Source organism: Trichogramma pretiosum, unplaced genomic scaffold (assembly GCF_000599845.2).
Source record: "Trichogramma pretiosum strain Unisexual culture from Peru unplaced genomic scaffold, Tpre_2.0 scaffold80, whole genome shotgun sequence".
NCBI lineage: Eukaryota > Metazoa > Arthropoda > Insecta > Hymenoptera > Trichogrammatidae > Trichogramma > Trichogramma pretiosum.
Genome location: NW_019641650.1, coordinates 437,405 through 460,487, shown reverse-complemented (window position 1 = coordinate 460,487; position 23,083 = coordinate 437,405). Strand labels below are relative to the sequence as shown.

The 23,083-nt window shown below is 37.1% G+C and overlaps 1 protein-coding gene and 1 long non-coding RNA gene across 2 annotated transcripts in view; one reads left to right on the top strand and one right to left on the bottom strand.

The window, feature by feature from the left end:
- Nucleotides 1–2,161: 2,161 nt before the first annotated feature.
- Nucleotides 2,162–23,083, bottom strand: part of LOC106660113 (Krueppel-like factor luna) — a 275,708-nt gene continuing 254,786 nt past the window's right edge. The window contains exon 6 of the mRNA XM_014382956.2: nt 2,162–11,853. Within this exon, the coding sequence (XP_014238442.2) occupies nt 11,678–11,853 (176 nt within the window). The 3' untranslated portion in view covers nt 2,162–11,677. The remainder of the gene's footprint in view (nt 11,854–23,083) is intronic.
- Nucleotides 13,423–21,627, top strand: LOC106660115. Its single transcript, XR_001339572.2, has 2 exons — nt 13,423–14,072; nt 21,151–21,627. It is a non-coding gene; the product is annotated as an uncharacterized LOC106660115 (long non-coding RNA).

Sequence of the window (23,083 nt, the reverse complement as noted above, 5' to 3'; positions counted from 1 at the left end):
ACAGATTATTATGGTCTTCATTATCGTTAGCAGTTATACACAAGAGCGAGAATTCTTGGGCAACGACGTAACAGCAACGAGCAGCAGCAGCAGCAGTGCCCGTGCAGTATCAGTGGCGTACACGAGGCAGTCAAACACGAGAGTAAGGTGCACACGAGTGTTGATGCTCGAGCAAAAAGTCTCCAGAGACGTGGCAGTGAAATTAAACGCCTGTGTACACTCCTCTCGTTTAGCCTTGGAACAGCATTTCAATGAATCAAGCGATGAGCAGAATAGATACAGCGGATGGAATAAAAAAAATTAGCTGTCTTCAAAGCTAATGACAAAGACTTAAAAATGAAGCTTTTGAAATGGTGTTTGGGGTGATTTCTTCTTTAATGTTCTTGAGTGAACCTGAATGTAGAGCCGCAAGTTTTGGTGCCCCCATTATGATAAGCTCTTAATTGTTTGAAGAAATATAAAACACTGCACGTAATTCAACGCACTCGACTCATGGATAAACTATTTGCCAAAAGTTAATCGCGAGTATTCTCGAACTTCTCACTCTCCCAGCAAATAAGTGAAACAAACACGCACGCGGGGTTTTGACTAAACTTTCGATTGAAAGAGTTTAGCGTTGCGCGAAGAAAACCGAGTAAGCAACAACATCAAACGCTTTTTCATCGTATACGTTTATTTTGCTCGAGCGAAATACAAGCTATTCAAGAATGATAAAGTTACACACTAACCATCGGTGTGCGCCAGTTCGCGCACAGACGTATAACAATACACGCGCGCAGCATACGCTGCTGCCTGTGAACGGCAAGCAGCTCGCTGTTTTTTCGACTTAAGAAACTTTTTGTCTACCTTTTTTGCAGTCTATTTATAAATACCCGAGTCTTACTTTACTTCACCTCGATACTGCTCTTTCTGCGCCAATACATTTTCGCTTAGCAGTTTTTATTGGTCAGTTAATTTTCGATTGTAAATAGTTCGATTGCATGTTTCTCATTTAAATCGACTTTGTTCCGATGGATTTTCCATTTTTACAATTAATAAAAAAATCAGCTTGAGAAATGTAATTAGGCTGACCAAAGCCATTTGTGCTGATACAATTATGTAAAAATATATTTTTCCAGTTCCATCAACGGAGTTTGACGCGATTGCGGATATTACATACGCGGTATATTTTATTCTCTTCTCGCTGACTGCAAGTAACATGCGCGTAAGAAAAGGAGCACATACTGGAGTGTTTATCTACATAAATAATATAAGAAACATTCAAGTGCATAAAAAATAAAAAGAATAGAGAGCTTCCTGTCGCTTTGTTCGCTGCTCTTACCTTTTTACTTACCTTTTTCCATCTCTCTTTTTAGGCGAACGTAGCCTGTGGCATTCTTTGAAAATTCTACGTTTTCCTTTTTATGCCCTCAATTTCTCGTTCTTTTTTCCTTATATATCTATTTTCTGTTAGATCCACACTGTTCTCTTCGAATCTTTTTTTAACACGAATGAATGTCTAAAGAATCTAACGTAACAAGAAAGAAATAGTTTCAATTGGCAATTGAATAATTCGGTTGAGGGCTTTCAAATGAAAATAACAAGCACAGATTATTTTGAGTCGAATTAAAGTATAATTTTTATTTGAAAAATCATCTTCTTATACATATAATATTTTATTATTATATAATTAATAAACTATTTTTGGTTTTTAAAATTATGTTACAGCATTCAAACACGCCAATATAATGTAATAATATTAATAGTAATAAAAATGATAATAATAAATATAATAATAAATATAATAATTAGAATAATAGTAATAATAATAAAATTACATTGCACTATTGTAACATCGCAACATTGGATTTTCTCGCGTTTGTATATAATATGTAAAATTATGAAGAAACAATTAAAAACGGAGAAGAAAGAATATTGTACACTTGTTAGCGCAAAATATTTTACGACTAATTTTTCGTAATAGCTAAGAAAAACAATTAGATCTGTGATTTAAATGTATAAGTAATCTACAAGATTTTAGCTATACAATATATAAAAACAAGAGAATATTCTGAAAATTACTAAAATTATTGAATATTTTTGTAATACTCATGCGCTCGGTTCTGTTTCACACTTATGCACACATATAATATACACTCAAGCTTAACGTTTGTCTTTCCTGTTTTTTTTTTTTTCACTTTTTTTGTTCGTTCTTATTCTTTACGTCTCGACACTCGTGGAAAGGCAAAAGCTCTCGACATATACACAACATACATTTGCTCTGGCGGCAAAAAAATGCAAAAAAATTGCGCTAGAACAAGATATAGACAGGGTGGTGGGTGGTAGACGCGCGCTGTAACTCAACACCACGCTTACGTACTCATATATATTTTATAATAAATATGCACAGAATAGAAAACAAAGGAAACTCGTACTTACACATGTTGCGTCTTTTTTAGAGATGTATGCATAGATGTGTAATACGAAAACAACAAATGGAAAATCAGGACACATTCTTGCATCGCATGTTTTTTTTTACCGATGAGAATTACGTCTATATATAGCATATGTATGAACGAACGTTTGCCTTTTAGAGAGATGAGAAATAAGGTCGATATCACACATTCATATACGTATGTTTTTTTACAATCGATAGGTAGCGACGTTATAAAAACTCCTCGAGGAATATACACGATGAATGATTTTGTATATTTTGTGAGAAGTGGTTACTTCTTGGAGTACATATATAATATGAAATTTATTTTTTTCTCTTCAGCTTTTCTCTCTGATGCATGCGAGGTGCAGGTGAGCCTTCACGGGCGATTTAATATGTAATAAATATTTTTCTTTTTGTACCTCGTACTGTTAGTTTGGTTTTCAAGTTTTTTTTTCAACAAAGATAAGAATTCACGCGTTAACTTTTTGTTTTTTCATGGTTCAAATTTTTTCTCACCGGATCATAACGATCCGCTCACACTCGGGCTGCATCGGAGGGAGAAACAGCTTCTTTCGTTGTTTTTGTATTTCCAGTTATTTTATTTTTTATATGAATTTTTTTACCTTTTTTTCAATTTTTTTCTAAATACCATCATCCGAAAAAAGTAAAATCTCCATATTGGACACCTCGGGTTCCATTTATTGTGTTATATCATTTTCCAAGCTCTCTATCGTTTTCTCTCTCTCAATCACACCCATTCGTCCAAAAATGCGTGCATATAAATATACACATCTGCAAATGTTTATACTTATATGCACTTGAATATTTTTATATATAAACTATTTACGCCCATACGGATCATTTACAGTAATATTTTTTAATTTTCTAACCTTTTCTTTCCTTTCTTAGCGCTTTTTCGCGGCCTTACTTCAAAGTCTTTTTGAACAGGTAAGACGACTTGCGGAGGAATTTCATAGTTTTCTTTCTCTATTATTTCTTAATCGAAAAAGCGTATGCTTTTTGTTTTTTTTTTAATTTTCTAACTAATACAACTCTTATAACAATGTCTTGCATTCCTTATTACAATTATACAAAATCAATCGATTGAGCTTTTATAAATTGCTTTGCAACGAAAGAAGAACGAATAGAAAAGCGCAGCTGCAATACAATTTCTTATTTGTTGCGCGATGACAATAATGTTATGTTCTTTATCTTCGTTAGAAGTTTTTACTAAATGGCGAAAATTTTCAAGAAAAACTCGGATCATTTCTCTTTACTAGTTTTCATTTTCACGTGCCATTTTAAAAGCGCATCAACAATGTTGGTATCCTATACGTATATTTATATAAATTTATATATACAAAGTAAAATAACGCATATTACAACTATACACGTATAAAGACAAATTTCATTTATTTTCTTACTAATAGATAATATAATATAATATAATATACGCAATGCACAAAGAAATAGCGGAGTGTTTACAAATGATTAATAAAACTCTTTTTTCACGATAAAAAAATAATCCGGTACTTTGAGAATGACAATCATCTCAATTCTCGGTTAAATTAAACGACCTTAAAGCTTCGAAAGCGAGCTTATAATAATAGATATAACTTTTATCTCTCTTTTATCATTTTTTTGTTAAATCTCGCGCACGAAATAATCATATATTTATATATCTCAACATCATTGCTATGTACATTTGCACCAACCCACATTTATAAAGTCTTATTCAATTTTCTTTTCTACTTTATTTTTTCATTACTTCACATATATATATTATATATTTACTCATCTTTAGTTTTTTTGTCGTATTTACTGTTTCTTCGTAACTTTGAATTTTCTCTTAGTCTTGCATAATATATATATCATTTCGCTATGAAGTAATTCCTTTTTCGTGCGGCTTTCATAAAAACGAATTATTATATAAAATCGCCGAAGAAATGCGGAAGAACATATTTGGCGTCAGTTGACAGTAAATTTTCTTTTTTTACGCTCGACTATCTTCACTTACATTTTTTTCTTTGAATTCCACGCGCTAACAATTTAATCTTCCCATTTTCAATAGTAATTTTTGTTCCTTTTAAAGTCGTTTAGTAATAATAATCATTGATCTTAAGAGCGACAAAAAGTTTTGCTTTCTTAAGCTAAGCTTACTTACAAGTAATTTATCATCTACTTAATTCTTTGTACAATTAAACAGCTTAAATTGGTAATACGAAATTGATAACGAGTTAATAATATAGTAATGAGAATTACAATAATAATTGTAATAGTTAGTTACTAATTAATGACAATGACAATTATATATTAATTTAATAAGCGTTAGCCTAGTCAATAATTTGCATAAAATCATATAATCTGAATTTATCAACTTGTATCCCTTTAAGAATCACACTAACTTCCTGCTTGTGTCTTCATATAAATTTGAGCTTTGAAATTCTCTCTCTATAGACATTCATAGATTTGATTTTTATACTTGTTTTATCACTTCCATTTGACAGTCACCATATATCATTTGTTTCACAACGCTCGTTTACCATCTAAAATTACGTTAACCTTAACACGCACACGCACCCAAGTACACATTGAATTTTTTTTATAATGAGAATGCTTAAAAATTACCATGGAGACGGTTTCCCACTTCGAAAACACTTAGCTTTCATCCGTTATTATCAATATTTTTGAGACTTCGAAAAAAGACTATCACCTCGTTAATTTATTCTAATTTTCATGATTCGCACGCCTTACTAAACATAGAGAAGTAGATAAAATATAAAGGGGAAAATATTTAAATAATAATGGCTTAAAGAAAGCCATCTTCTTAAAACTCATCAAAAATACAAAATTCATTAAAAGTAATCAAACTTAAGTTAGAGCTTTACAATCCATTGAATAAAAGTAACTCCAATTAAAACGTGTATATCATGTATGAATATGGATAAAATTATAATTAGATCAACGTAAAATAAAAAATATAATTGAATTTATCTGTTCTTCTTTTATTTTTAACTCAAAGATAAAAACACGGCTATTTTTATACATATAACAATGTTGTACAAATCTTTGGTAGTTGACTTTAAACAATGTCAAAGCGCGCGACCCCCTTTTTCAATTCAACATTTGATTGCTGTGCTAAACAAAAATACGGTTGCATCCATACGATATTTCTATTTTTACCGATTATAACAGTTAAAAAGCAGGGCTGTTTGGATTTTACCGGCAAATTTGAAAAAGTGGCAAATTTCTTGAGGCTATAAATTACTTGTATTTCATAAACGCAACGATGTAAAATTTAGCGCTTATCAGTACATCAAAGACATCGAACAGAGAAATTGATTTTGATACATGACTTAAGTATCGTCCATCATCGACTACGTACCGTATGTAATTTGTTTGTGTGCAGATTTGTGCGGCATTTTTTTATTATTTTAGTACCGGTAAGTAGGCCTGACGCAAATTAAATCTCATTGATTGTTCAGTAGAAATAGAAGATGTATGAAATTTAATGCGAGCAGTATTGTGCGTAGTCATGTCAATAATAAAAAATTTTATTGTAGTTTTGAAGATGCGAATAGGTGGAAGATCCATGTTAAAAATCAGACAGCTACAGCTAAGCGTAGAACTTTTATTGCGCCCAAGCCAACATTTTTCTAAACTGATTTTGAAAAATTGTAATACTGAAAAAATCACGGCATTCGTTTATACCTAAATTCACTCGTATTTTATTGGGCTCCTCAAGATAGTATCATTAGTATTGTTGTACGAAATCCTTATGTTCATTATGTAAATTTTACTTGATTCGCAATCTACTTTTTGATCTTCTATTAAAAACGATTCATCTGACGCTACCCACCATTCTTTATAGTTTTACGAAAAAAGCGAAAAATCATTTGAGCATAAAGAGAGAAATAAAAGTCGGAGCCTATTTATTGAATAGATTATTTAGACCATTACGCAAAAATAAACATTAAAGTCAAATTGTAACGAGATTGATAGTTCATCATATAAATTCAATGAAAATAATTTTAAATATATTTTAAAATTGTATCATAGTTTAATAAAATAATCTTGGTTTTTAAAATGAGTAAATAAATACTCTTTTTAGACTCTTTTCGGCGAGATGCAATTTAAACGATCGAATGAATTCAATGGGTTGGTGAAAAATAATTTGGAGACGGAGTAGATAGCAATGCTTATAATAAAAGAAGGTAATGATATAAAAAAAAGAACAAAAGCGCAAAAGGATAGTGTTGCAGTGCAGCGGAACGTTTTCATTTTGTTTATTTTCGTTTAAGTTTTATTCTTTTCGCATTTCCCTTCCGTAATCTACTTTCTTATCATTTTTTAACAAAACCCTGCTATTAGTGACTTTTATATTTTTATACTCCTTATATAGATGGGAAGAGTATATGAATTTTAAGAAAACATATTTTTCACAGCTTCATTGATAAAATTAGTTTTTTCAATATTTTAAGATGTTTGCGTACATAAACGTGTACATTTATTTATAAAATTAAGGTAAATTAAAAGAAATTGTTATATCTTAGAAATGCTTTTTGTATGTTTATGCGAATTTTCATACAAAAATAGCTCTTTTATTTATATATTAAAAATTTTTTTGGTAATATTCTTTTATTATCGTATACTCTTCCCAATTGAATTATTTATAAGCGTCTGTCTTTTTGTAAGTCTGTTTCATAAAGTATTATCATAATTTGTCATTATTTTTTCGTTGCACGAGGCTGTATTTTTTTTCATCTCAAGGTGTCCACACGTATTCCAAACTTTTCTTTTAATACTCGAATATCTCTTTTACACACACGATGTATACGTTGAATTTTTTAATATTCATTTATTCATACGAACTAGTACAAAATTACAATACTCGGATATCAGGTAGTCTCCGACGCTTTTGCTTTTTTTTTAACGCACGTATAATTAGCTATTTTTCTATTTCTTACTTCGTAAAGCAATGCTTTTTAAATATTTCATTATCTCGATATCTTTTTTGTTTCTTTTAATCACATTATCATACGACGACGCCTTACCTTTTATTACAATTATACAAGTAGATGATGTATACAATGAGGTACGGAATTCATTATTTTTTAAAATCATTCTTATTTCTGCGACGCGGAAAATAGAATCCACGCTTTTTCTAATAATATCCTAATCATACATTTTTCTTTCGCTACTCATATTTAATTACTTTAATTATCTTGACCCCTAGATTTTCCGGGACACCAAAACTACAATATAATTTATACGCGTTTTATGAGTATTACTTTTGCCATTAATCTGTTTGATAGGCTCTTTCTGCGTTGAAAAAGTTTATTCAAATTTTTTAATCAATTTTCAATCTGTGAAACACGCATATAAAACGATTGATCCTAGATCAATCGTACACCGATAAAAAAATTAAACCTGATACCAAACAAATGAATACCTTTACTTGAAATGACGCCTAAAGTTTTGCCAAAGATTGAAAATGGCTCAAGATCTAGTTGGCTATCCACATAATCTGAAAATATGTTTCCTTATTTTGTGAATAGTTACACGGCGTTTTACGTATCACTTCCCGTTCTAAGTACTTTCTTCTAAGTATTACGGATAAATAAAATATTTTTGTTCGCTAGCGTATTTTGATTTTTCATTAAAGCACTGAATCGTTCGTTTTGTCTCTGCTATTACCCAACGAATCGAAGGGACTTTCAATCTTTGGCAAATCAAAAGGTATAATACAGTAATTCATCGATTTGTTCGACATTGGCTATGATTTTTCTATCAGAGCATAATATAAATATGATTTTTGACGATCATTTACTTTTACTTACATTCTTTTTCATTTATATTTTTTTATATTCTTCAAAGACGGCTACCGATCGATTTTCAACATCAACGTATATTTAAATCGCTCTCAAGTTGCACTCACCCCCAAAAACAAATGAACTATTATACATCGTTATACACGCGCTGCACCATTGTTTTATTTATTCAATTATTCATTTTATTTATTTTTAACCAATCTCATATCATCATTATTTCATTTAATTTGTAATCAATTGAATCAATTAAATTTAATATTCGCATAATATATCTAATCCCGTCACGTATGTGTATCAATAATATATCAATCGCCGTCGTCGTATAATCGTAATCGAAAAACCGTCGCGAGTCACGGCCAAGCTCGTGTACGACGATCCTTCAAACGAAAATATTAGAAACGATTTTTTAAAAATTGAATCTTTCATCTCCGTAATATATATATAATTATTTATATTCTTTATATAATTATATTAGTCATAAATCTTTCAACGCTATCTAAAGAACAATTAGATGCGCTCTAAATACTCGCCATATTTACTTTATATTTTACGATACCACAATGTATTTTTCATTTTCATTATCTTTGAAATCATCATTTATAACATTTACTTTAATTTAAATTTATTTTACACACCCGTATAAAATTCCTAAAAACCCTAATCTACCTACATATGAAATCGGTGTGTACGGTTTTATGTACGGTTGCGTTAGATTATTCTCAGCATCTCTAATCTTTTATAATCTTCGTTTACATACATATGGCGTTTAATTAGTGACTATATTTATGAGACTGACTCGATTTTGGTTGGAAGAGTTTTACGATCACCTAACGATTGACGAGAATCGTTTTTATTCGTTATTTTTACTCTATACATGGTATAACATATTGTTAATTTTATATGTATTTATGTAATTATACTTTTGCGTCCAGCTTTAAACCTAACGCACATTTTGCATGCTTCAAAAACTTTTTTCCCCCTGCATATAGTTCGTTTTATTTTCAGATCGGCAATTCACACTTTCGCTCCGTTTCGGTATTGCATTTTACACGCTGGAATAACACGAATTTTAATATGTATACGTAAGGAATGTCATTGAATGAGACCAACATAAAATTCCCGCGCGACTTGTTACTTTTTTCGCAGAAAATTAAAAACTTTCATCTAAGCATCAACAATGCAACTCTTTTCATCCTACAGTTCACGATTCTTTCTTGTACTCGTTTTCTTTTCCGGTTGTCATACATAAAAATGCATATGGAGCACCCTACATTCGGGTAGAATTATCAATGATCCCACAGGTCATATACACGCGCATTACGCTGTCATAAATACATGCTTGGGTACGAGCGCGTATACGTAATATTATAAAGTAAATTTCGAGTTTCGCGTTTTGGCCACTGAATTATTTTTTTTTATTATACTTTAGAATTTCACACGTACTTCATATGTTTTTTGTTCGCTAGATTATCGGACGTTTGGATTTTAGTCTTTTACGGTGATGGATTTTGTATGTTACGTACTGTTTAATTATACTTGTAAGCTATTTTATGTTAATGAGCTCGAAAGAATTTTGAATGCTCATCGACGTACTGCGAGATCAAAACTAAAAGTTAAATTACATTGTATAAAAAATACTTATTGCGCGACGTGGAAAAATCTCACTTTTGGAATGTTCGTTTAATAAAAGCCCGAAAATCATCGGCAAAAAAAAATTAAATAAATTTTCATAATACATTTAAAAAAAGTTAATATTAAAAATTGAACAAGTTCATGTGATTTTATTCATTTTTTAAATAAAATTGCACAATTTTTATTTATCAGTTGAAATTCTAAACCTGAAAAGTCTCTATAGCACAGAAAACTATTGAAAAGAAGTAAGATTTCATGCTTCAAAAAGTTTGAAATGGCAATGATGAAAGTAACAATAACAGCTAGGGGAAAAAAATGAATGGTTACACTCCCACTCCTTTTTTTATTTTCTGCAAACATGATAAAAACTCGTTGACTAAAAAAAAATGGTAAAAAGAAAAACGGTACAAAAAAACAGAAAGACACTCCGATCTGTGAAAAGCTGACGATGTTCAAGCTAGTGCTAACTGCAATCCGAACAGACAATGCGCGAGCGTGTGACACTTGGCACCAACAGACGCTCGAGTACAAAATGACTTTTCTATTGCGCTCACTCCAAGCTCTTGTTTTGAATTTAAAAAACGAAATGATACTTTTTTTTACGAATTTGCACATCCAACAACAATGCATTGAGTTGTTTATCATCGAACAAGCACAAAAACATCGACTGATTTCGTTCGTAATATCAATAAACGAACTTTTTCAAAATTTTACTAAACGCGGCACGAATATCGCTACGTTCTTGTGCAGTAACCGAATCATCAACAATCAAAAAGTTCAAATCTTACGGCGATTTTTATGTGTTATATTACTGATGAAAAATAGCTTTTTATCGTTCTTTGTAATGTTAAGTTTATCAAGTTCTAAATTTCAAAATGGATTTTTCTATACGGGCAATAGACTTATTTGAGAAATTTTACGTTACATAATTACATAGAAAAATTTACTATTCACATTGCACTACAAAAGGTGCCAGAATTATATCTCATTGTGCAATCACAACAACTCTTGGGTCATGTTGGTAAAAGCGTAGTATCCAATGTTTTTGGTGACACGTGCATGTGTGTGTGTATCAAACTTACAAAAATACGAAATATGAAAGTCGTATGTTTTATTTTTCGTTTTGATGCACGCACCTACAAGGATTTTCGGGCACATGTATACCAACGATCAACATACACATACTAGCGCGTTTGGTTTTTGACGCTTCTTTCATTCTTTTTGAGCGTAATGACGTTGTGCGATCGTAGCAATCCTTGGCGAAGATATATTCGTTTTTTTTAGTTGGCATCGACGCTCATACTCCTTTATATAAAACGATGCTACATCGTCGCCAGTTTTAAATTATGGCAGTGATCCTAATGTGTCTCATTGAAATAAGTTCACTTTACAATTCGATAACAATTACAATAATTACGAAAAAAGCGCATTTTTTTATCTCTCTCGCGTTACGATTTGTCAAAAGTAATGAGTTAATGCTCTCTTTTTATAATATTTCTCCGTCAACGCGGGGGTGAAAAACTGTCGTCGTCACTGTCCTTGTCCACCGTCAAGGTCTATTTCTCTCTTGTCGCGCGCTATCACAGACGTCACATCGATTACATAGTACTTTACTAGATTTGTGTGTATTTTGTGCTTGTTAATTAAACCTCTTGTCGAAGTTATATTATACCGAATATATATGTGGGAGTCGCTGCTGCTGCTATCGAGCAATGCGTCGTTGGCACGTGCTGATACCTCCTCCTTCTTCTTGTTCTTCTCGACCCCTTCAGCCATGGCGATGGTGCTGCAATAAGGGTTAGACGTGTCTCTTCATGTGCAGCGCCAGATGATCGCTACGCGAGAAGCAGCGATCGCAGTGCCGACATTTAAAGGGTTTGGCACCGGTGTGCTTGCGGTAGTGGCGCGTCAGCTCGTCCGAGCGGGCGAAGCGCCACTCGCAGCCTTCCCAGCTGCACTTATACGGCTTTTCACCTGTGTCAACAGAGAGAGAGAAACAAAATCACACAATTAGTAACCAATGATTCGATGAAGCATTTGAAAATATAACATATAATATTTACACAGTAACGTATAACATATAATAATTGCAATAATGTTTTTTTTAGGATAGTGAACGCACAACAGCGTTTTTCACGGCGAGGCTGCTTTCAGTACGGGCCGCGCAGAATAAAATTAGGAAATAAATCGCTCGGATGCATAAGACGTTATGAGGGCCGTTATAGCTCGCGTGCGCACGGAGAAAGTATATACGGCATGGTTTCTTAAACAAGCCATTAACTTTCGACGTTGTAATCAAGCACTTGGCTGTATGGAGGGCATACAAGGCTGCTGCTTGGCTCTCGTTATATTCCTCAGCCGCAGTACCTAAGGCAATTTCCGATAAAGCCCTAAAATTTTCCATTACAAGCAACGGGAGAGCGAGAGCCGGCGAACGAGCGGACGAGCGTCGGCAACTGTATGCAGCATGGCATGTACAATTATATTACATCATCCGCATATGTATACGTGCTGCTGCTGTTGCTAGTCTAAACAAGAGCCTAGCTTGCGAGGCTCGTTTTTCACGATTTTCAGCTTTCGATGTGTTGCTGTACACACCGGGTATAAGCTATACACGACGGCGGCAGTGGCAGTGAGAAAACGGGTACACGCGATGAAGCACATCAGCGAAAACGATGGGCAGGTACAGCAGCGCTCGATGCTGTTGCTACTGCTGCTGCTGCTGCTGCATCGCATTATTAAGCCGTAAATAATGTATTTCAACATCAGCGTTAAGTAGACTGAGCAGGTGATGTAGATACAAGAGAAAGAGAGAGAGAGCGAGGAACACGGGACGGAGTAAGCTGGAGGGTGAGGAGTCAGGGACGAGGGAGCTTTCGCAGACAATATGCTCACTGTCTAGTTACACCACCTGTGGCGCATTAGACGATGCCTCGCGCTATATATACCTACTCTCTCAGGCCAGTGTATATAAACGCGAGCAGTAAAGAGCGAAAACGAGAATAAAAGAGAGAGAGAGAGAAAGAGAGAGAGAGAGAGAGAGGAAGATCGAGGTCGAGTGTGTTAGCAGAAACACAGCGGAGGTACGTCGCGCCGTCGGCTTCTTGCGTCACGAGCCAACCAATTTTGAGAATCGACTTTGGATATGAGCTAAAGTTGAAGAGAGGTTTATAACACATGCATGCGTCGAGCTTTTGATTGTTGTTCAGCTTTCTTTCAATTTTCACGATACCTATAGTGTATTTACTATTGGAAAAAATATACTCGTCCACTGCTTGTGTATATTCTGAAGTAATGAAAATCATAAGAAGCTAATACAGCATTATGAGTTTTTAATATTAGGTGAATTCTCGAGAAGAATTGAAAAATATCCTGTCTTAGGGCTAAATATTGTGAGCAGTTTATAAGTATCTTGATTGATTAATGGAGTGTCGCTGCGATATGAGTCAATTAATAGTTCATGGGCTAGATGCCGCATGTTTTGATTATGTTCCCGATAGAAGGGGTAAGCAAGTCGCGAAACAAAATTCGTATAATTAAGGGGGCTATAAACTAGTCAGTACGTATAAAAGTCTCGTAACGGTCTCACAGTGAATTTTGCTCTTATATACGTATGTATATACAAACACGGGACTTAAAATAAATACAGTGTGCGTATTATAAAAAAGAAAATACCAAACAAGTAACAGCAAGTAGCAATTGCGACCAAGGACCTGACAGTACGGAACACACGCACGCACACACTCGTACTAATTAGGATATAAAATTAGTAATTTTAAAAGACGACAAACATGGTTTTATGTAGAGTATGCGACACACACTTAGAAAATCCGCAAAGGGACGCATTTTGCGATGGATGCAGAGAAGAATTAAGAACTTCTTCACCATCAATATTTTGGACGAGCGTGGGGACATGCGAAACTTGCGGAATAACTAACACGGAAGACAGTTTAAGTGATCTCCTTTTGGCGTACATCCTGTATTGGTATCCTTTCCATCATCCTGTCTGGGGTTTTCTCGTACGCGTTTACATTTTTCTATCCATGGCACGCCGCGGCCTCAATGTGTTTACTGTGGTATACATACTATGCTGGATATTGGAGATGGTGCTTACTGTTATTTACCAACAAATGAGAGTGATGAACTGAGGAAATAGCGACTGAATTCATTCCAGTTGTACATGAAGAGTTGACGTGAGTATATACTCATATGTTAGTGTGCATGAAATTGACCATAATTTTTTTTAAGAAACGCAATTAACCCCAAAACATGGTTGCACTGCATATTGATGGAAATTTCAGCCGTTCTTGATTTTTAACAAGAACGTACAAACGGCAGAAGTACTTTTACTTTTCATTCATTCAATAATATAATTTTTGCTATGGTGTATTGTTTACTTTCTTTTCTCTCGGCTCGTGTATTGTTGACAACTCAGAGTCTCGTTTTGCGCGCGACGTACTATTATTATTCAGATTCGTCGACCAATACAAATGTTACCGTTCGTATAACGTTAAATTCGATAATTAATTCGTTTATTGTTTAACTTTTAAAATTTATGTTTCTCGCACGATGAGCATCGTGTATTACGAATAATTTCGCGATAATTGATGTAACTCGAGCTCTATTTTGAAAATATGAAAACAATATAAACGATGCTCTTGACTTCGGTTTATTACAATTAACACTTTGAAATAAATCGAGGATGGTCCGATCGGAAGGTCGATCATCGTATTGTTTAGTCGTATAACGCGTATTGTAATCCAATGTCTAGATAATGTAATACTTCCTATTTGGCTCTCTAGTTCGATCCCACAAAGTTTTCTGCGCAAACCATTCCGAATTATCCACGAGAACATGTGATTGATAATCAAAGCCTGCGCTAATGGTACAATCGATATCACAAGTCTATACGGCGTCAGTTCAATGGCCCAAATAGCAAACCAGTTTGAGCGAGCATATAAATTCATCATTTATAAAATAGGAAAAAAAGCCCGTGTCCGGTAATGGCCAGTAGCATTGTCGTAATAAATCGGCCTAACAAGCGCTCGAAGATGTTATGCAACAACGAACAGCGCAACGAGCTGCAGCAACAGCAGCAGTATGAACTATAGCGCGTTGGAGAGATCAATTATAACTTTCTTCATGACTAAATCACAATAACGAAAAATGCCCTGGCCGTGCGCGCGATACCTTCGCGTCGATAACAATTTTGCCCGAAATTCAACGTGCCATACGAGAGGTCTTTTTCTTTCTGTCAGGTTCACAATAAGAGTTGGAATTTAGCACTTTTTGTCAGTGCGCGCGCGCGCGTACTCGTGGAAAATGGTGAGGATTCGACAAGCGAATAAACGTAGCTCACGCACGCGCTTTTTCTATTTCTCTTTTTCTCTCTTTCTCTTCTGCTCTTTTCGAAAGATTATTCAAAGTCCCTTCGTTGGCATTTATTTACACTGGGCGCTTACTTTTCCAGTGCGTTAAGGCTGGGAAATAAGAAAATTCCACAGCGCATGGAGAGAGAGAGAGCTAGATATAGGGATGCTAGAGAACAGGGCGGCGGGTTGAAGGAGGGAGAAATTCTTTATCAACGTCGTGAAATTTATTCCGAGCATTGTCTTTGCAATGTAAGAGGCTTCTCTCTTCTCGAGAGCTTTTTTGCCAGCTCCGTCTCAGCGGCAGCAGCAGCGCGCGAGAGACGCCGACAAATCCACGTAGAGCGTGGCGACGCATAAGCTATATACCATAAGCACGTATGTGTGGGTTATGCATACATACACGCGAGTGGCAGCGCCGCAGCTCGAATTCCTAACACGTGTAAGTATGTGCCCGGCCTGTATATATGTAGATCCTAGCAACGAAGAGAGAGAGGCAAGTCAAAGGGATGTCAAGAAGAAATGGCTCGGACGAGATGTGGGAGGTAAAAAAGTTTGCACATACCTACACACAAGAGCGCGGAATGATGCATGTAGGGCGCAGAGGGCAGAGAGAGAGAGAGAGAGAGAGGGCCAGAGGGTAAGCGGGGAAGGAAGGGAGTTTGGCATAAGGTAAAAAGGAAATGGGTAAGAAGCCTGCTGATTTGCGTTGAGAATTTTTTATACAAGATGATATCCTTGCAAGAGCAAAGGAAAAAGCACGTCAAAAAATAAAAACTCAACTGGCGCGCGCGAGCGTGCAGCAGCAACTTGCATAAAGCTAGAAATGAACTATTTTTCAAAAAAAGTAAAAAAAAAAAAGAAAGAAAAGGATAAAGCTGCTCTCGTGCAGCCACTCGAGTTCAAGTTATGAAAACAAGCGTACGGGCGCGCGCGAATGAATTTTTTGCAATATCGCCGGTGAAATGTAACAAGTTGTATTCCGCGAGAGCTCGATTCGAGTCGCGTCTCGGACCCAGGCGCGCTTTATTTCTCATTACTTAAGAGCGCCGCGCGTGCAAACCGTACGCGCAAATTCATTTCAATGCTGAACTGCTGTGTACGCTTTCATCGCCTGCTACTTTTTCTCTCTCTCTTTCTCTCTTTCTTTTCCATTCGCAATACAATTTCGGGGCGTTAAAGAAAGCTGCATCAGTCTCGCTCTCGCGAGTCGCCGTTGCCGCCGTTGCCGCCGCCGTCACCGCCGCTCGACGGAGTAATTTCATTCGAAACGACGATAATTCCATTTTAATAACCAACCTCGGCCGAGTACGCGTCTTTGTTGCGGCAATTTAACTTTTGCCTCGCTTGTGTATACATAAAAGATCGCCACCGTCGTCACTGTGCGTTGTCTCTCCTTCTCTTTAACTCGTTCCTTGTCTCTCTCTCTTGCTTTCATTTTCAACACGCATAGTAAAGCTTCGAGAGCTTTCAACATTCGTTTTTTCACACGCCTTGTATCCTTCAGAAAAGCCTTTGAAACCGCAAAATACGTAACTGCTTTGCTCGAATTTAACTCCTTCATATTAGTCTCGCATTTAGTACAATTACATTTTCTTGGTCCTCTTCGTCGTTTCGCCCCTCTCTCCGATCCTCTCTTCATTTTCCATGACTTTAATTTTCATTGGATATGAGATTTTCAATACAATTATTCATATTGTACTTTTCGATCTATAACCGCATTTCTGGGAAAAAAAATCTAAAATCAAACAAAAGCACCGAATTCGGTTAACCAATTTCGTAATTTTATTTCACTCAAAGCGCAAGCCGAATAGTGACAAATTTGATATCGCACCGAGCGCGTAGAAAACGAGATTATTTGATACATACATGTACGAGCTATCAGTGAAATTGATAAAAGGCAGAGAGAGAAAGAGAGTGCGAGAGAATCTTGCTGAAAAATCACGATAGCAAATGGTTAACCATAAAATCCCAACGGCGGGGTAATATATACATGAGCTGCTACTGCTAGCCGGGCTGCACAAAGCAGAAGTGACAGAGGCTATATTATAGCTACATCAGGGAAAGAGAAGAGAAGAGAGAGACAGAGAGAACTAGCGAGGCGGTGGTAGAGGGCCGAGGCACACGTGTCGGAGACACGGCCGCAGAGATATAATACAATGTATGTTGCACAGGCAGTAGCGCACACACGTCGCGCATTTTATCACCGAGTAATAGCCTTCTCTCTCTCTCGGACCTACCCCCCTCAGCTGTGTAATAAAGCCATATTAAACGAGACGGACGCGCGCGCGCGCCTGCCTGCGGCTTACTGTTACACACTGTTGTACTGAATTACATCGGGTCTGCAGGCGTTGCCGCCCCATCCTTATACAGACTCTCGCTCTCTCTGCCTCTCTTTCTCTCTTGGCTTTTTCCCGTCCGAGCTACGAGCGTGGCAACGAGATTAGATTTCTTTAAGCGCTCGAGGATTTTGTCTTTGTTTCGTGCGCGCGCGCGCTGGATGTCGAGCGACGCTCCGTGCTGTCCCTTCGGTATCACTAATTTAGTCGAGCTTTTATCCAGTCGTTTCTAATCACGCGCCGCGATTCTTTTATTTCTCCCTATTTTTTTTTCAGACTACACGTACAAACACACTTACACTCGTGCATCAATCTCGCAGTTACTCCAGCTCAGTGCTGCAGCGCAGATTTCGAAAATGCTACGTGAAGCCAAGATAAGGAGACGCGTCGGCTGCTCGGTCTCGCTCACGTTCAGCCAGTCAGTCCAGGCCAGCTCTCCTCTGACATATCGAGGTAATATAGCGCGAGCTAGCTGCGAGCGACTGCATCGTCACGATGCTTTACATACATACATACATACAGCACATGTATATAGGCGACGTGCTCTCGGGACATTTGGCTCCGGCCCTTTTATGTGCTAGTATAGTAGAGCTCTATATAGCTGGAGCCTGGCTGTGCTACAGCAACGGCACTCCTTATCCGCGCGCACATCTGCCGAGCTTATCGTTCAGCCACCTTACTCTCGCTTGGGCCTGGACCTCTACTCTGACGCTGCGGGAACGTATTAAAATAAATTAACTTTATCGCCGACCCCTTCTTCGGGCGCTTTTTTTCAATTGTCTTCGCCATTCGCTTCTTCCCTTTGGCCGACCATATCATCTTTTGCATTTTATTAATTTTTCCGTCCGGCTCTACATGTCTCTCGACTTATGACCGCAATTCGTGCGGCGCGCTTCGAGGCGTAATATTTTAACTCACAGCCGAAAAAGACACTGACGTGATTATTGCATTTTTTGGAAATTTTTCTCGCACTCGAGGTGTGCTTTGTATATATCGCTGGGCTACGTATACGTATGAGCTCGAGATCAAAAAATCCTTTGCACAAAATTCCTTTTCCTCGTCAGTGACGTCGAGACATCGTCGACACTAGATGAAAGCTTAGAATTACACCTACGCTCACATCACATGCACACTCCAACACACACACACACACACACACACACACACACACACACACACACACACACACACACACACACACACCTACACATACACTAACGTACAGAGCAAGGCGAACTTGTGCTTCTCTTTAAGCATTCAAGCGGCGCGCGAAAGTGAATCTCGTGCAGCTGCGATATTTCTCTCTCACTCTCTCCCTTGCCTCTCCACGTGATCCGCCGCTGCGCGCTGAGTTAGCTGAGCGCGCCCAGCGAGATGGATGCTGTATTACCAGGGGGTTGTAAATCAATGTTATTTGTTTTTTTCACCGGCTCAGGGAGAAAAATGTATATATAAATAAGCTATACACGTTTTTTACTTTGACTACACGCGCGCACGCGAGCGATCGCGTTTGATCGATGTCCCCCCCGTTGTTGGCTAATCTCAATTCCCGCGCTCGCGCAACCAGATGTTTGCCAACTACGTGCAAAGAAACGCAATTATCAATGCGAATAAATGGTACGTAGCTGCTTCTCTGACGCCAAATCCCATACCAGGGACGATGCGAATGTGCACGAGATATATATACGAATTTCCCCAACGCTGACCTCTCTCTCTCTCACTCGAAAAACTGCTGCAGTATTCTTGAAAATTAATCTGCTACACAATCCGCATTTGCAATGTATATATGCGTATACACTCCTCCGTGGCCAATGGCGAGATTTACGAATTCCGTGAGTATACATTTTTACATCGTAGCCTGCAGTCTTTCTTTCGCTTCCGAGCTCTCTCTCTCTCTCTCTCTCTCTCTCTCTCTCTCTCTCTCCCTCGACTCTCAACGCGTGGACTATTTATTTATGTATCTCGCGTGCAGTTTATTCTACGCGCTCATCTCTCTTCAGCACAGAAGCTTCTCGCTTCTTTTCATACCGATACACGTATATACGTATATAAGAGCTGCAAGGGGGTAAGTCTAGTATCTCGCCATTATTTACGAATTGCATTACGGCCTGTGCAAGTATCTGAAACAAACGAAGCTGCAGAGTGTGTATGTGTATGCGAGTGTGAGTGTGCGATGAGCTTTTCTTCTAAGAAAAAGAAGGAGACGATGCACTGAAGGGGGGCACGGCTGCGCTACAAAGTAAACTTCTTTATCTCTCAAGCCGCCAAGAGCTCCTCGCCTGTTTGTTGTGCTAAGTTTTATACTTTAGGATCGCAGTGCCAGTAAGTATACGCTGCTGTTGCTACTGCTGCTTTTTGTGTATAGATATTTAAGATCTTCGCTGGCCATTCTCGACTCTTTGCCTCACTCGAAACGAGCGCAGTGTACGTCGAGAAAAATCGCTGAATTGTTATTGCATAGCTCTCGCGTGCAACATGTCTCGTCCGTGCGTCATGCAAATGGGTCTCTCTTCAATTGCTCTCCCATCGACGAACTTAGTCGTCAATACTTTTCGTACGCAAAATAGAAATACAAAATCTGCTGTTCGGTATTTATTGTTGAAAAATATATACTCGTACACTGCTTGTATGTACGTTGAGAAGAAATGAAAATATAAGGAAGCTAGTATAATATTACATATTTTCGTTATTCTTGCAGAAATTTATCAGTAACATCTCTCAAGGTGAAAACATAGGTTGTAAGCATTTTGATTGGTTCATGAAATGTCGCTGCGGAATATATGAATTGTAGTCTAGTGACTATATCCTGTGTGTTTTCATTAGGTTACCTATAGAAGGCGTGAGTGAATCGCAAAACAAAATGCGTATAATTAGAGACGCTGTAAAGTAGTTACTCTATATTGGAGTCTCGTAACGATCTCTAGGCGACGTTTGCTCCTACGTATGAATACGACGATACATTCATTATGTCTTTAAGACGAGTTATGATGGATTTCGTTGCTGCAGCACTCGTATACTCTTACCCATTTGCAAATCATAATGTAGGTTGGTGGCTACGTTTCCTAATGATGTGTTTCTCATCGTGAACTTATTGTTTTTTACCTATTTTGCTATTTTTTGGGAAGAGACGGTATAGTCATATTCCAGTATAGTCATACTTGTGAGGAGGTGCAACCTTCTTAGTTATAGTCGTTACCTATTTTGGCGTTAGATTTTGTGTGAATATAAATTCGTGTTCTTGCATTCGTATTGTTATCGTTATTTTCTCTTGTTTCGTGTATTGTTGACACTTCATTTTCGTATCCCTCTACGCACAAAATACTATTATTATTCAGATTCACCGACCGAAAAAATTTAATAGTGGTTTGTTTCTCTCACAATGAGCATCATACAATATTTATCATTTCATGATAATTGACCTAACTTGAGCTCTATTTTGAATATAAGAACAATATAAACAAGGCTTTTAATGTCGGCTGGTTACACTTGACATGCCACATAATATAAATATTATGTATTATCTTTATCATTATATCAAATAAATGCCATTCGTTTGATTGCAGGTACGTCCTTAAAGGTGGTTTAGAGGTAAAAGGCGTATCGAGCTTGCACGTGGACAAGGCCGCGATCGATATGGATCGAAGCAAAATTGACAATGATCTGTGGGACAATGGCGAGCAAATTTAGACAACGAGGTCAAGCTGCTGCTTCTGCTTGATGTCAATGAGTCCAGCAACTCATTGGTAGTCAAGCAGATGAAGATCATCCACGAGACCAGTTATAGTCCCGAGAAGTGCTATAACATACAAGTCGGTCGTCTACAGCAACATCATACATAGCCTCATTGCCATCATTCACGCCATGAAGTCTTCGCGGATCCAAACAATAAAATTTTAATTCTAATAGTCGACGAGTCATTGTACAATCTGTATATATATAATTCCACAGTATAACAAATTGTAATTTAAATTTTTTTTATCTTTATCGATCGCGGCATTAAAGTTGTTTCGTACTGGAATAAAAATAAAAAATAAAATAAATGAAAGAATTGAATTGGCGTAGTCGAGCGCGAGGCATTATTGGTTACCGAGGCAACGACGTACGTAAGTTTAAGCTTCCTCGTATATTGCATCGATCGAAAATCGTGGAAAATAAGTTGAGTTTATATCGATACTAGCCGTAATTCGCATGAGCTTAGAGAGTCTCTCTTTCTCTATGCTTCTCTTTATACGCATTACAATGCATGAGAGCATAATACAGAGAGGGAGAGAGAGAGCGGAGGGGACGTGTACGCACGGCTTCCTAAATCCTTCATATCTTCCAAGTACCAAGGAGTCTTTACTCAGAGATCGCTTATTAATGGCTCGTTAACCTGAAATTAGTCCGGCGACTGTATGCACTGGATAATTCCGAGTGGCTGATCCATATAGGAACTCTTAGTCTAGGACGCGTTGCATACACACGAGCATATAAGTGCAATTTTTTGCCCTTTCGCGCTTTTTTAGTCAAATTTGGACGATATAGCAGGTTACGCAAAGTGTCAAAGAAAGAAAAAAATAAGCGACACGCGTTTTGAAATTTACAAGAAGATTGGCTTATTTCGTTTGAAATAAGAAAAAACTTACAGCTGGATGATGGCGCATTCAAGGATTTTATTGCGAGCGATTCGGGCAATGGGTATCAATCGATTCCACGTGAAATAAACCTCGAAAATAGCCAATATATACTGCATGGTGGCAAGTGTATCGACGCTAACACACACTTACACTTACGTATAAACAGTATTGCTCGAGAAGGAAAAAAAAAGGAAACATTTTCGAAGGAGAGGCAAGATTCGCAGCTGTAAACACACACTCGCTGTGCACAGTAGGTCTTCCCAGTGGACTTGAACAAACCTTCTTTTCTCGCTCTCTCTCTCTCATTTACTGACCTTAGAAAAAGGAAGCAACGATGCAACTTTTTTCCTTTGGTCACACACTGGGAAATTCGATTCGAGATCAAAGTCAAGCGTTACTTTTTTTCAATCTCCTTTCGACCATTCCTTTTTTCGATTACTTCTCCACCTAGCAGGCTGGCTCCTCCCGTTCCTCCTTCCTCTCCAATCTCAAAGTCTTTTTCATAAAGGCCTCTGAAACGAGTACACCTATAGACGAGGAGCTTTACAAACAGATTGCATCGGGCGACATCAACATCGCAGCTCGTGTCTCCGAACGGTACAGTATATATACGTGCTTCGCGCACTACAGGAGCACCAGCAACAGCGGCAGCACAAAGGACCAAATTGTATTACATGAATGGCGCAGACGATTTAGCGAAAAGATACATACGCGCACGAGTCTTGATTCTTCAACGAGGTGCCAATGTAATTCCCTTCTTGACTTGAAAATTAAACTAATATATTTTTCAACGCACTTCTTTTAAAGCAATTATTTGAAAAGGATTTTAAAGACCTCGGGTGGCGCAGAAGTGACGAAAGAAAAATATCTAGCGCGAGCT